The sequence below is a fragment of the Fonsecaea monophora genome (assembly GCF_001642475.1).
Source record: "Fonsecaea monophora strain CBS 269.37 chromosome Unknown Scaff3, whole genome shotgun sequence".
NCBI lineage: Eukaryota > Fungi > Ascomycota > Eurotiomycetes > Chaetothyriales > Herpotrichiellaceae > Fonsecaea > Fonsecaea monophora.
Window position 1 is genome coordinate 221,030 of NW_019173934.1, and position 14,260 is coordinate 235,289.

Here is a 14,260-nt window from a genome sequence, read left to right on the forward strand (position 1 = left end):
AATATTCAAGTTCAGCCACCCTGCGCATTTCATTGCTTTGGTGCCTCGACGTCTTGTCCTCCTACTCCACCGGCCTGTTCCTCCGGCTTCATATCCTCCCTTGCCCCCTGAGGGACCTTCCGAATGCTCAATTGCGGAACCTTGCGAAACTTTCCAGGGTTGGCAGCATGCTGTCTGAGGTACTTTCGATCTTGGGTATTTATGCGGGGTTCAAGAATCACATTGTCGATGAGTCTAACGCTGCGCTGATTCAGCTCTTCTTGAGTTTTGGGCTTGTCGACTGGGGAGACGATCATTGCGGCACTGACAATGGCGCCGACGCGCGGATTGAGTTTATCGTCGTCCACAATGGTCCCCATGGTGTCTGGATGGCTCACGGCAATGTAGTCGATCTCAAGGCGACCACTAGGGCCTACTCGCCCATCGCTTCTAACTCTTGCGGCATCCTCCTCAAAGACGTTGAATGCTGCTTTGCGCAGGCGCCTGACATCCAACACTCCCTCATTGTAAAGGTCACGGGTTGCAAAGAGAGCCCTGGACAGGACGGTAGCATCCTCCCTTCGCCTATCGCCCAGATAGACATTCCGGCTGCTCATGGCTAATCCGTCCGCTTCTCTCTGTGTGGGTACGACACGAACCTCGGTAGGGATATGGAAATCCTTGACCATCCGTTTGATGAGGATGGACTGTTGAATATCCTTCTGGCCGAAATAGACGCGTTCGGCTTGGACGATATTGAACAACTTGGTGCAGACTGTTGCGACCCCGCGGAAAAAGATCGGCCGCGATGCTCCTTCGAGTTGTGCCCCAAGGGGTGTGATGGTGACGAAGGAGCCCGGCCCAGCGATGTCTGAAGTGGGCGGAAGTGTAGGGTACATTGTCTTGACTGTGGGCGCAAAGACCCCCCGGATCATTCCAGGTTTCTGCGACTGATCGACAGTCTCGATGTGTTCCTGTTGAAGCTCTTCCAACTTTTTCATGTCCTCGTTCCAGGTGACCGGGTAGGAATCGAGATCCTCATGTGCAGCAAATTGGGTAGGGTTGACGAAAATAGAGATGAAGACATCGCTGTTCTCTTGAAGAGCATGGCGTACGAGGGAGAGGTGGCCTTCGTGTAGAGCTCCCATAGTTGGGACGAAGCCCACAGTACGCCCTTCAAGAAGGAGCTGCCTGCGTACGGCACGGAGTTGATTCACGTGTCGAAAAACAGGAAAGGGAGAATCAGGCGGAGTGGAAGTGGAGTTCCATCGTGCTCTGTGTGATTTCTGAAGAATCACAAAGGGAGGCGCGCATCGCTGCCATGGAGATTTCGGCGTTGTCCAACTTCCAAACCTGGCCGACCTCAATACGAGTTTATCCATAGCTGCCAACTCGAGTGGAGGAAGGATGGATGAGAGGTTGAAGAGACGAAGAATTGATCCGAGGTCGCAGAGACAGCAGCCTCATTTTGACGCCCTTGATTTCACCGTCTCTTGAGGGCGCATGATACAATGTGCAGCGTAGAAAGTGAAGCGACAAAAGCGAATCGAGGTTCCGCAGTTGCTTGGACCAAAGCCGAACGAGGCTAAACAAGGCCAGCCAATCGGAGAACGGCTTCTCTCCGCCTTCTGTCGACCACCGAAAAAAAGTTCGAGATCTGCACGCTTGCACATTCTTTAGACGAGCACCGAGAGCACCGGTGAAATGGCGGACGATGGCATGTTCCTGAACTTCTCAGTCGAAGACAGCATTGCCGCTGCCGCTGCAAACAACACCCAGAAGTTCAAAGGTGGGTCGTGGAGAGACCGTCTCAGAGCAAAAAGGTCGGCCCAGAGAGGGGAAAGAGGCACAGACCAGAAGAGACGACATGATGCAAACACAGTCCCTATTGCGCAAGGCCGCTTCGAGGGCAGCACGAGATCACACACACATGGAGGCCACTCTGACGAGTCTCCAGACGCTCGGCCCGCTAAGAGGAGGCGAGAAAATGGACACGTGCCAGATGCAGGGTTTGCGGCGCAGAAACGAAGTAATGAGCAGAGACCACCACATCCGACAGGGCCTCGCGAAGTCATCTCTTCCCTTTTCACCTACAACCCGAAGCCGACGACTACTGAGGATGAACCCAAGGACGACAAGGGAGAGGAGAAACCAACGGCGCCTTCCAATGCCCCTCTAATCGACGGCATCGACACCTTTACGTCCCTCGGCCTTTCCTCCACCATCGCTGCGCACCTCTTGACCAAGATGAACCTGAAAACCCCCACGGCCATTCAAAAGGCAGCGGTGTCGCAAATGCTGAAGGACGACAGCGATGCATTCATACAGTCGGAAACCGGCTCCGGCAAGACCCTGGCGTACCTCCTCCCTCTTGTACAGCGAATCATGACCATGTCCGAACAAGCTGCAGAAGATAACACAAAATACACACAAGATTCGTTGGTGTTGCACCGTGACTCTGGTCTGTTCGCCATCGTGTTGGCCCCAACCCGTGAGCTGTGCAAACAAATCTCAGTCGTTCTTGAACGCTTGCTTGGTTGCGCGCACTATATCGTCGCCGGTCATGTAATCGGCGGCGAAAAGAAAAAATCAGAAAAGGCCCGTATGCGCAAAGGGCTCAACATCTTGGTGGCGACCCCTGGTCGATTGGTCGATCACTTGGAAAACACAAAGGTGCTGGATGTGAGTAATGTGCGCTGGCTGGTCCTAGATGAAGGGGATAGGTTGATGGATATGGGCTTTGAAGAGGACATTACGAAGATTGTGAAGACTTTGGATCAGAAAAAGAGGCCCAGAGGCAGCAGCAAGTGGCCGGGTCTGCCTGAGAAGCGAACAACGGTGCTGTGTTCGGCGACGCTGAAGATGAACGTACAGAAGCTGGGGGAGATCAGCCTGAAAGACGCCGTCCTGATCAAGGGCGATGCCGGAGATGTTGACAACCCTGAAGGAGGAGATGAAGCTGCTGACGCTTTAGCGAATGCTAACGGCATCAGCAATCCTGCATTCCTCGCTCCGGCACAGCTCAAGCAGTCCTACATTGTTGCAGCCGCAAAGTTGAGATTCGTCACACTGACGGCCTTACTAAAACGAACTTTTGCACGAAAGGGTTCTGTCATGAAAGCCATCGTCTTCGTTTCCTGTGCAGACTCTGTCGAATTCCATTTCAAGGCTTTCACGACTGCATTTGAAGGAGAAGGTCCCACAGAGAATCAGCAACCCGTACATGGAGACGCTGAGACAGATCCGGACGTTGAAGCTCCTGAAAAAAGCAAACCCTCGCCGCCCTCATCCCGCGACCCATCTTTCTCGGATTCAATCTTGCCCTCCCCTGCCCTTTCATCCTCGCATAATCAAGTCACACTTTACAAATTGCATGGGTCTCTTCCTCAAATTACTCGCACCAACATTGTCAAAACTTTCGCCTCTACAACTTCGCCATCCCTGTTGATTGCGACGGATGTCGCCTCTCGCGGCCTTGACCTGCCCAACCTCGATCTCGTGATTGAATATGATCCGGCGTTCAGTGCCGAAGACCACTTGCACCGGATCGGGCGCACGGCTCGTCTAGGACGAGACGGCAGGGCAATTATCTTTCTCCTGCCGGGAAAGGAAGAAGGCTACGTCTCGGTATTGAAAAGCTCATACAAAACCGGGTCTGATACCGTGGCGAATGTCTCCTCCATGCCCGCGGAGGAAGTGCTCAAGAAGGGATTCTCGCCGCTCAGCGGCGTTATTCCGACCAAGAACAAGAATGACAAGAAAGATCAGGGCGCGGATTGGCAGACACGCGCCACCGACCTACAGCTCTCGCTCGAACGCTTCATCTTGTCCTCCCCGCAGAACAAGGACCTGGCAAAGCGAGCTTTCCAAAGCCACATGAGGGCGTACGCGACGCACATTGCCAGCGAGCGAAAGTGGTTCGACATCAAGGAGCTGCACCTAGGTCATCTTTGTAAGAGTTTCGGCCTGAGAGAGACGCCTAGCGGGATGGGCGTGGGAAGGAACAAGAAGACCGCGTCGAAGAGGAGACGGGGTGCGAATGACGGAGGTGGTGTGCGGCATGTCAGCGGCGATGGAGGGAGGAACGGCGACAGGGCAAAGATGCGAGATATCGAGGCCGACCTTGATACCAGCGGTGATGCGGATGAAGCGGCGCGGAAAATGAGGGAGAAGATCCGAATGAACAGGAAGATGATGATGGGAGGCACCGCGGACGAGTTTAATATCGCTTGAGAAGATATACCAAAGAAAAGCCGATCGTTTATTTCATGTCACTATTTTGTTTCCGTGTTCCGGGTCCTTTTCTCATCATGCACTTGCTAATTTGCTGTATCTTATCGTGTGGTTCTCGTGGCTCGTCACATATTTTATTGTACTTGTGGCACAGTCTCGACCTTTGGTTAGATGCAGGTTCCATTCGTCAACCCCTCCATCGGGACGTACCATCGCACTAGAACCCAGATGGCCATGAGCAATGGACATGATAGTGAGATGTCATGTCTACTGGTCAAACGATCGACAGGTCTACCCGGCAAAAAGTACATTAGAACAACCCGATGAGCCTCACAGACACCCTCCCGGTTATATCGTGCTCGATAGACGAAAGGTGCGTGTTAATTAGTTGGATGGCGTTAGTTACAAGTTCGGGTGGTGACGTTAGACGACGAGGCTGCCCATTGTCAAATGTGCGGGGGCAAGGCTGAGGCAATAAGGCTGCAGGTACCGAGGCGGTGACATGCGGCAGAATGTGTTGCAAGCGGGTCTATTTGTTTTGCTCTCATCTAGAAACTTCACTGTCGCATTCGCGGCAAACAATAGGAAATTGCACCAACTGCAGAACACTTTCAAAATGTCAGGTATGTATGTGTCTGGTTGCGCCTTTGTTGACGTCTTGCTCATTTCTCGACAGGCCAATTCCCCGTCAATGATCTCCCTGCCGACGCAATTGCGGCCCTTCGATTTTCACCCCATCCGAACTCACAGCGCTTCGCGGTCGCTTCGTGGGATAAACATGCCTACCTTTACGAAGTGACCGATGGCAAAACATGCACCCAGCTCGCCAAGTTTGAGCACCGCGCCCCGGTCCTTGATGTGTGTTTCGGTAACACCGACGATGAAATCTACACGGCGTGTTTGGACTGGGATGTGAGGAGGTGCGAATAGAAGTCGACCCGAGGTTTAGAACTTTGAAGAATTGACTATACTTTGCTAGAATCGACGTGCCCTCTGGTACACAGACAGTCTTGAGCACACACGACAATGGAGTCCGGTCCATCGTGTACAGCAAGGAGCATTCACTGGTTGTCTCCGCAGCGTGGGACTCAACGGTGCACATACATCCCGGTGGAGATGCAGGATGGTCAACCGCTACGATCAATTTGCCGTCAAAACCGTTCTCCCTGGCTGTTTCACCCTCGAAGCTGGTGGTAGCCATGGCTAATCGAGCAGTTCACATCTACGAGCTCAAGACTCTAGCGAGCGAGTGCAGAAGTTCGGCGAATTCATTACAGAACAGACTCGACATCGAACCATGGCAACGAAGAGAGAGCAGTTTGAAGTTCATGACGCGTGCGGTGGACTGCATGCCAAATGATGAAGGTTATGCATCATCAAGTATCGAAGGTCGAGTTGCAGTGGAGTGGTTCGATCCATCCAACGATTCACAGGCTCGCAAGTATGCTTTCAAGTGTCATCGACAGCCGATCGATGAAGTCGATGTTGTTTACCCGGTCAACGCCATTGCATTTCATCCCATCCATGGCACATTCGCGACTGGCGGCGGTGATGGGGTGGTCGCCATCTGGGACGCTGTTGCAAAACGAAGGATCCGTATCTACCCCAAGCTTGCCTCGAGTGTCGCAGCTCTGTCTTTCAGCGCGAATGGAAAATATCTGGCCATTGCCATCAGCCCAGGTTTCGAAGACGGCAAGGATGAAATCACCGAAGGATCTATCGGGATTTTCATTCGCGAACTCAGCGAGAATGAGGTCAAGAGGAAAGCAAAATGAATCTAATTCCCGACGATGTTCACATGAGGCGATATTTGCGATATGCCTCCGCGACCGACCCAATCTATCAAGGTGCCGCCGCCACAACGCCCGGCTCAGAGCTATGCACAGGGACTAACGGCGGGTATTTCGCAATAATGGAATCCCGTTTATGTCGAGCTGCTCGCACCGACACAGTGCCGTCGGCCATACCGAAATAACAAGCGACCGGTCTCTGGCCGCCAATTACACCAGCCGCCTCGGCCTCAGGACCTGTAGGACCACAGAAAAGGCCTACGGCGAGCACACCATTGATGTCCTTAATAGCTCGAGCGAGTTGTTCCACCTCCCAATAGCCGTTTTCGCCGTCACCAGGTTTTTCGGGTGTGAGGTCATCGGCAATGAGGAGTGGATGGGGAAAAGGAGCGTCGACAATAAAGAAGTCTTGATCCGTCTTCACAGGGCCGGCTTTCGCGAGGTGGCCTTCTCTGATCATTGGACCTGCGCCTGCTGCGTTGCGACTACCCAGCATTCGTAGCCTTTTCATAACCTGCCGTGCGGCCTTTGGTTCGACTTCTATAGGGATAGTAGGCCACTTGGTGACTAGACGGTGCTGGAGCTTGCGGTAGTCTTGGGCCAGTTATTAAGACTGCCCTGTACAGACGCGAGAGGGACAACATACCAGCGACACAAATAAATTGTTTTGATCTCATGGCCACCAACTTTTCCTGATACAGACAAGCACCTCCACCCTTGATGCAGTTCAACTCCTCGTCCACCTCATCTGCTCCGTCGAAATTAACATCGATCACGGCATCGTCCGGCAGAGCATCAAACTCGATTGGCACCAAACCCGCGTTTATGATGAGTTGTTTGGACTGGTATCCCGTTGGCACAAAGCCGACTCTTGAGACGTCCACGCCGCAGTTTTTGATCGCATCCACCACATAGACAATGGTTGTGCCAGACCCGATTCCCACAAAGCGTGGATTCGGGGGGAAATGGTTCTTGACAGCTTCGATAGCAGCGGCCTTTTTGGCAGCTTCAATCTCGGCGGCCATGCTAGCTTTCGCGAGACTGCGGGTTTGATGGAAGTGGTGTTTCTGGGGATTGCGCGACGCTGGCAGGTTACGGAGCTGAACGATGCAGAGAGGTCTACCGCGGGGAATCAGGAGAAGAGTTCTAGCTTGTCTATCTACGAGGTGTTAGCTGAATAAATACTAGAACCATGACAGAACGGTTGGGGAGGGACTGGGCTCTCGTCACTCACAGAGTGCGACCATAAAAAAAATCAGGTTGTCTTTGGAATCAACATCAATCGGAATAGTCTAATCGGATTACGTACACAACGACAGATGACTTATCTCAAAAGAGACATCTCCGCCGTTGCCGCAATTGGAGTAAAGACCGGAATCCTGAATTGATCAAAGATGTCGGGAGGAAGTTTCACCAGTGAAGCAGCAAGTTGAGATGCACATGGCGGGGACTGGACTTGCTATGGTGGGGGAAACATCTCATCGCCATGCGAAAACTACGCATGAGCCACACTTAGTCACACTAGCCACACTAGCCACAACCGACTAGAGCATTTCTGGTGACGTCGAACGGATGAGTTTCCCCGAAGATCGGCCAGGATTTCGTTTCCCCTCAGGCGCAGGTTGTATTTGTGCCTGCGTTCACTCAGTTGCACACATCTTTTGATCGCTGTCAGCTCTAAAGACCCGCAGCCAGCTTGTCGGGGATGTCGAGATCTTCTGTCGCACCCGAACCACCGCAATCATGACGGAGATCGCCCCCCGCGAGGTCACTCCGCCTGTCCTCCAACCACCGTCGGCCAAAGAACGGAAATATGACCGGCAACTGCGATTATGGGCTGCCTCAGGACAACGCGCCCTAGAACAATCCCATGTTCTCCTGGTCGTGGGAGACGAAGCCTATGGCTCCAACAGCAGCGTTGCTGGTGCTGAAGCTCTCAAGAACCTCATCCTCCCGAGTGTGGGCAGCTTCACAATCGCAGACCCCGCGACGGTCACTGAAAGAGATTTGGGAATCAACTTCTTCCTCGAGTCGGACAGTCTTCACAAATCGAGAGCGGATGAGATGAGACGACTGCTTCAGGAGCTGAATCCCGATGTCACAGGCCACGCTATTTCGGCTCCCTTGATGGAATGGCTCCCTGTGCAAGACTCCCTCAAGCCATACAATTTGATCCTTCTTGGAGCTCCGCTGTCTCGGGAACCGCTCGAGAGGATATGTGGTTATGCTTTGGAGAACTCGATACCAGTGATCTACCTCCAGTCGGTCGGGTTCTTTGCCTCCTTCTCAATTCAACTGCCTACAGAATTTCCCATTGTGGATACTCATCCCGATCCTGAAAGTACCCAAGATCTCCGGCTTCTTGCACCCTGGCCTGAACTCGACGCTGAAGTCGATTCTCTTGGGGATCTCTCATCGTTATCAGATCACGAACATGGCCATATCCCTTACATACTCATTCTCTTACACTACCTCAGACGGTGGAAGCTTGATCATAATGATCAATACCCGTCCTCCTTCAAAGAAAAGACCGAGTTCCGGGACCTCGTCAAGTCGGGCGCAAGAACGAACAATCCTGAGGGCGGAGAAGAGAACTTTGACGAAGCTTGCGCTTCGGTACTTAAGAGTATAACCCCACCACCCGTAGGCAGTGGGTGTAAGGAGATGATGGCCATGCTTTCCTGCACCAATCTGACTAAAGACTCGGCAAACTTCTGGGTTGTCGCAAACGCCATCAAACAGTTCTACGACACCCACGAGGTTCTACCTCTACCTGGAACTCTACCGGACATGAAAGCCACCAGTGCAGACTACGTGAAGCTTCAGACCATCTACAAGAGCAAAGCACGAGCTGACGTCGCCGAAGTGACGAGGCTTGTTCGAGAAATCGAAGCATCCCTCTCAAGGACGACTGCGCAAGTCCCAGACTCTGAGATTGAGGCCTTTTGCAAAAACGCCTCTCATGTACGCGTCTTGACGAACCAGAACAAAGAAGCCCTTCCTTCGCTCCGCCTGCTGATGCCAGACACCAAACTTTCTTCCCGACTTATTTCTATTGTCGAAAATGACTGGGAGTCCCTGTTCCCTGTTTTCGTCGCCCTGAATAATAAAGCCTTTTCGGCAGATGTGTCACTCAATGTACAAACACTGTCATCTGACCCGGAGATCCAGGAGAATATTGCAAATGCGATCGAGGAAGTCGAACGTGCAGAGGGCGGTGAGCTGCATAACATTTCCAGTATAGCAGGAGGCATGGTTGCGCAGGAGGCGATCAAACTGCTTACGAGGCAGTATGTCCCGGTAGATGGGACTTGTGTTTTTGACGGTATAAAGAGTAAATCCGCAGTCTTTAAGATATGACACTCAAACATCAAGGAGTCAAAGCCTGGGAAAAAGTACCCAAAAGCGGTTAGACAGATTGAAGATGAAGAGAAATGAGACTGAGGCATGAGAAGCGCCCATTCATGAAAGGTCAAATGACGGGACCCAATGAGCATGATTGATCAAACGGCTACTGATAGACGGACGGACGATATTCAATCGAGCAAGAGATCCATAGAGGATTCTCCCTTGAAGTCTGACAGACCGCATGAATCGTTTATTTATACTCGGTACTCGCTACAAGACCGCAGCAGCAGCTCCTCGAGGCTACATGCAATGACCGGACTGAGTAAAAGCCTCGAGACCAGACCAGACCAGATAAGAACCAAGAAATGCAAATTACATACTTGTAAATGTAGACAAAACCTTTCTTTGTGAATGCTTTGTGAATGGAAATGGAAAGAATTAATATCACTAGGTACCTATGCTATGTAGGTAGATAGGTAGGTGGGCAATTACCCATCAGTCACCGCTATGCCATGTCCTGCCGTGCCATGCATAATCCAAAAGGGCTCTCTCTCGCTCTCTCGCCCTCTCGCCCTCTCTCTAGCTATCTATATACAAAAAGGTGAATGAGGGATACATACATCAACCATTAAAACATGTACATGCACCATGCATATGCACGTGTGAGACCGCGAGCCAGCCAGTCTGTCCAGAGGGGCCAGATGGCTCTCGTCCACCCCGCGCATGCGGTGCAAGGGGCGGCCACAATCGTACCGTGCGTGGACCAAGGGGGGGGCCGGGGTATCGGGGAGAAAAAAAAAGGGGGGGAAGCATGCATGCATGAGTGAGTGAGATAGACACTTGCAAGGCTTGAACGCGGCAAAGAAAAAAGTCTTTTGTGGTCCAAGGCTTCGAACAAAGGTCTGCACGGGGAAATCTTCGACGCTGAAAAAAAAAAGCAATAGTAAAAGAACCTGGCCACTCGCTGGGGGGGCGCATGCGCTGAAGACAGGGATGGGACCGAAAACAGGCAGCATCAAAAGCTAGCTGCTGGAAATCATATCGCATCTCTCCACTCATCGGTCAGTTCCTCTTCCCTGACCATCCTCCTCAGGTCCTTCAGAACGGCCTCTGTGCCTTTTTCGACGACCGTTATCCTCGGGACGCGGAATTTGTTGCCGCTGACCTCCAACACCCTCAGTCGGCCCTCTCTTCGTTCCTTGGCGCCCGGGATATTGCCAAACAGGCCCAGCTTTGGCGGGAGACTTTCGATCTCGTTGTTCCTAATGTCGAGAACCTCGAGTCCGCGCACTGCCTCGACGTCGATCGAGGAGAACCAGTTGTCTGTTGCCAATAGGGTGTTGACGTTTGGCCACCACGCGCGAACCCACGGCACGTGGCCTGTCAGGCGGTGGCATGAGATGTTCAACTCCGTGAGGACCGGGGCTTTCAGGTATGTCGTGAGCGCGTCGAGAGAGGTGAGTCCAGTGGAGACGATGTAGAGTGATTTCAGGTTCGGGAGGAACAGTTCGCTCGCCAGGTACTCCGTGGGATGGAGTTGGGGGTTGTGAGAGAGGTCGAGAGATTGGAGGCTGTATTTGAGGGAGGGGTGTGAAAGGAGGTCAGCTGGGAAGGTTGATAACTCATTGTTGGAGAGTTTGAGGGTGTGAACTTGGGAGGACAAGTCGATTTCAGAAACGGAGACGGTGGCAAGGGAGAGGGAAGAAAGATCGAGGGTCCCATTGGAAGGTCTGTAGCGGTACTCTCCCTTGGAGTCGAGGCTGGAAAGGTTGTCGCTCGGCTCCACACCAGCCCTCTCAGACTGGTCCAGCTCAAGCTTCTTCTCCAGGTCCGTCTTGAGCTCAGAAGCAGTCATGGTAAGGTATTTCTTCTCACGAAGTGGATTACCAACAATGTTGAGGCTCGACAGGTTGCCCATCGTCGCGATCTCGGGCAAAATGAGCCGGATGTTGTTGTTGCCAAAATCTGCCGCCTTCAGGTTTTCAAGCTGCTCAAATTCAGACGGAATCTCTTGCAACTGGTTGTCTGATACATCCAAGGTGTTAAGTTGGCTGCAATTCGCTAAGCAAGGGAGGGCGGTCATCTTGTTCCCTTTTAGGGCAAGAGAACGCAGGTTGGGGAGGTCCGGGGTACTTTCGCTGTCGGACAGCTTCTCTAGCTCGTTGAAGGATGCGTCCAAGATACGCAGGTCGCGGAGAGCTGACGCAGTGGACAATAAGGTTCCCGAAATGCGGTTTCGCGAAATGTTGAGTTCGACCAGACTTGAGGTAGGTAGACTCTCCCAAGGGATTGTTGAAAGTCTATTGCCGGAAATGTTCAAGACCTTCAAGTTCTGGAGCAGCGAGAGCCCTGCCGCGCCAAAACTCTGGATTTTATTGCCATGTAAGTCGAGAACTTGCAGTTCGCTCATACGTCCGCCCAGTTCCAACATGCCTTCGATGAGATTGTCCGCGAGGACGAGCTCCTTTAAATTGGGAATCTGGCCGATAATCTCAAAGGCTTTGTTGCCAAATTTGTTGCCAGCCAAGTTCAACACCTGAAGTCTTTCCAGTTTTCGCAGTCCGGTTGGTATTTGATGCAATCGGTTTCTGCGCAGGTCCAATGTTTCGAGGCCGCCAAATTGACCCCTGTTCACTTCGTCGTCAGCTAGGTCTGAGTCGGCAAAATCAGGGAAAATGTCGTCTCCCAATTCCTCCAGCTCGTTGTCTGCTGCGTTCAGTTTTGTTAAATCCACCATCTCAGCCCAATTCGTCATGCTGTTCTCTGATTCATACATTTTCATCACTTCTGAAGGCATCTGCTTCAATTTCATTGCCGCAATATTCAAATGACCAGACGTCACGGCTTGTTGTATTCGTTTTCGTAAGAGACCTTTGTTGTCACCGCTTGAAAGTGCACTTTCATCGACAAAGTCCAAAGGCCAGTCGGCAGGTCCAGCTGACGGGGCGCTTGGTGTCCCGGCACTCTCGCGGGTTTTTCTTTTTGCAGCCTTTGCCTTTGCAATTGTTTCTCGTAACGCGGCCGATGATTTTGCCGAGTTCATTGCCTGGGCTTCTTGTGCCGCAGCGGTATCTTGCTGAGGTGGGGCGGCCTTTTTGGCTTTTGTTGCGGGCTTCGTGGGAGAAGTCGACGGCGCGAGAGTGTTCTCGCCTCTTGATCGAGGCTTGAGAAGTGCTGGCGACAATTCAACGCCGGAGACTGCCAGCTTCCCACTGGGCCGCGGTGGGGGAGAAGGGGCGTTGAAAAGGGATGAAAGAGACTGCTTTGACGCTGGCGTAGGTGACATTGTCCCCCGGTCCCCATATGTTGGCCGATGTTTCAAGGTTTGGGCTGACACCTTTGATGGTGGCACTCCAGGAGATTCCTTATGAGGGACACCGAAAGTTGAACTGGAAGATCGTCTAGATTCTCGAAGTGGCTTTGCAATCCGTGATCGCTGACCTTTGACGAACGCCTTTGGGGGTGTGTAGATTTCGCCGGGTGAGACGACCGGGGGAAGGGCCATCAAGTCCTTCGTCGGAGAGATCCTCCCAGGAGGTCGAAACGGTCTCTTGATGGGTGAATCAGGTCGAGGTACCATTGACGAAGGAGTTGGAGATATCTGTTGAGGTCGGTGCATATCCTTTGCCCCGGCCGTTGCTACAGTCGAATTCTCATTGCCGTTCTCAAACATGGGATGGTCTTGGTTAGATCCAGGAGGCGTCGTGTCCATGGCGGTCATTTGCACGTCGCGAAGAGCGTCTCTCACGGGCGACTCGCTCCTTGGGGTTACCGGTTTATCCAACCAGCCATATCGAGACCGGATCGACTGATTGACATTCTCTCCGAGGGGCCGCGGAATGTGCGAGGTCTTCCGCACTTCTTCATGGTGCATGTTTGACATAGCTGCTGAGCGAGCCGACAATTTCAGGTTGTCACTTGAGGCCACTGCACGTGGCATTGGGAGTTTGGACAGCCGTGGAAGGCTACCACGCACGGGGATATGGGACCCCTGCTCATTATGGTGGTCCATGCTTTCTCAGAGACGAGATGTTGGTGAGCCTAGATTCGCTGAGGACATGGGTTCCGATGAGAATATCATCTGGCTCTGGTTGCAGACAACTGCTGGGGGATATTGTAGAACTCAGAAGCTCAGAGAATATCAGCGTCGAGGAAACTGAACCCTGCGTAGAAAAGGTCCCCTGGGATGTTGACATTGGTCAGGGGTGACAGGGTGAGCAGGAAAAAATCCTAGGCTGGTGGTTGTCCTACACGACCGCGCTAGGCCACGCCATGGTGACGCCAATTTGACGCGTCCGGCGCCTCCATTAGGGCCCAAACCGCGTTCAGTTAAGAGGATGCGCGAATCCCAAGCCTCCAGGTGACACCCCAGCGCCGTGGTGCCTAAAACTCTACCTACGTACTCCGTTCTGGTCCCTACTGGTCCTTGTAGTGGTTTAGCCTTGGACGGGGTCCGCTCCACCCTGCCTCTTACGCGCACTGTTCCATCGCCAGCTGCTCCAGTACCTCCAGCGCCGCCGGGTTCCCACTCCACCGTCACCACCACTTCAACCTCGACCTCAACCTCTTCCCAGCCTCTCCTCTACCATCTCTGTCCCTCCTCCCCCTCGCCCTGCCCTCACAATCCTCATCAAATTCTGTCAAATACCAACCTGCATTCTGTGCATCTTCCTGTCTTTACCCGAATTCTCCAGCTAGAGTTCCAGGCTCGCGCTCTGACCAGTCCTTCTTTTGTCCGTATTTCACCTGATACTCTCGACATTGAACGCACTGCGCCGAAGCGCTGTTCCGCTTCACCCAATTTCATCTCTGTCGCCAAGGTCGCATCCCTCTAAACGGCGGCTCTCTGCACGACCTGCGCTGCGTGAAGCCGTCATTTGCCTATTTTTTGGACACTTGGAACCCAACTG

At 52.7% G+C, this 14,260-nt stretch overlaps 6 protein-coding genes across 6 annotated transcripts; 3 read left to right on the top strand and 3 right to left on the bottom strand.

The window, feature by feature from the left end:
- Positions 1-29: 29 nt before the first annotated feature.
- Positions 30-1,127, bottom strand: AYO21_00791 (pantoate-beta-alanine ligase; the record flags this gene model as incomplete). Its single annotated transcript, XM_022650778.1, has 1 exon — positions 30-1,127. One exon carries the CDS (start codon positions 1,125-1,127, stop codon positions 30-32), a length of 1,098 nt encoding a protein of 365 aa, XP_022516781.1.
- A 556-nt stretch (positions 1,128-1,683) lies between these two features.
- AYO21_00792 (hypothetical protein) lies at positions 1,684-4,212 on the top strand (the record flags this gene model as incomplete). The annotated part of the gene is made up of 2 exons (XM_022650779.1): positions 1,684-1,768; positions 1,862-4,212. The coding sequence occupies 2 exons, from the start codon at positions 1,684-1,686 to the stop codon at positions 4,210-4,212; spliced, it is 2,436 nt and encodes an 811-aa protein (XP_022516782.1).
- A 616-nt stretch (positions 4,213-4,828) lies between these two features.
- AYO21_00793 (hypothetical protein) lies at positions 4,829-5,987 on the top strand (the record flags this gene model as incomplete). The annotated part of the gene is made up of 3 exons (XM_022650780.1): positions 4,829-4,835; positions 4,889-5,132; positions 5,192-5,987. 3 exons carry the CDS (start codon positions 4,829-4,831, stop codon positions 5,985-5,987), a joined length of 1,047 nt encoding a protein of 348 aa, XP_022516783.1.
- A 67-nt stretch (positions 5,988-6,054) lies between these two features.
- Positions 6,055-7,027, bottom strand: AYO21_00794 (hypothetical protein; the record flags this gene model as incomplete). The annotated part of the gene is made up of 2 exons (XM_022650781.1): positions 6,055-6,596; positions 6,649-7,027. The coding sequence occupies 2 exons, from the start codon at positions 7,025-7,027 to the stop codon at positions 6,055-6,057; spliced, it is 921 nt and encodes a 306-aa protein (XP_022516784.1).
- A 718-nt stretch (positions 7,028-7,745) lies between these two features.
- Positions 7,746-9,362, top strand: AYO21_00795 (hypothetical protein; the record flags this gene model as incomplete). Its single annotated transcript, XM_022650782.1, has 1 exon — positions 7,746-9,362. One exon carries the CDS (start codon positions 7,746-7,748, stop codon positions 9,360-9,362), a length of 1,617 nt encoding a protein of 538 aa, XP_022516785.1.
- A 1,024-nt stretch (positions 9,363-10,386) lies between these two features.
- On the bottom strand, positions 10,387-13,233 carry AYO21_00796 (hypothetical protein; the record flags this gene model as incomplete). Its single annotated transcript, XM_022650783.1, has 1 exon — positions 10,387-13,233. One exon carries the CDS (start codon positions 13,231-13,233, stop codon positions 10,387-10,389), a length of 2,847 nt encoding a protein of 948 aa, XP_022516786.1.
- Positions 13,234-14,260: the final 1,027 nt, after the last annotated feature.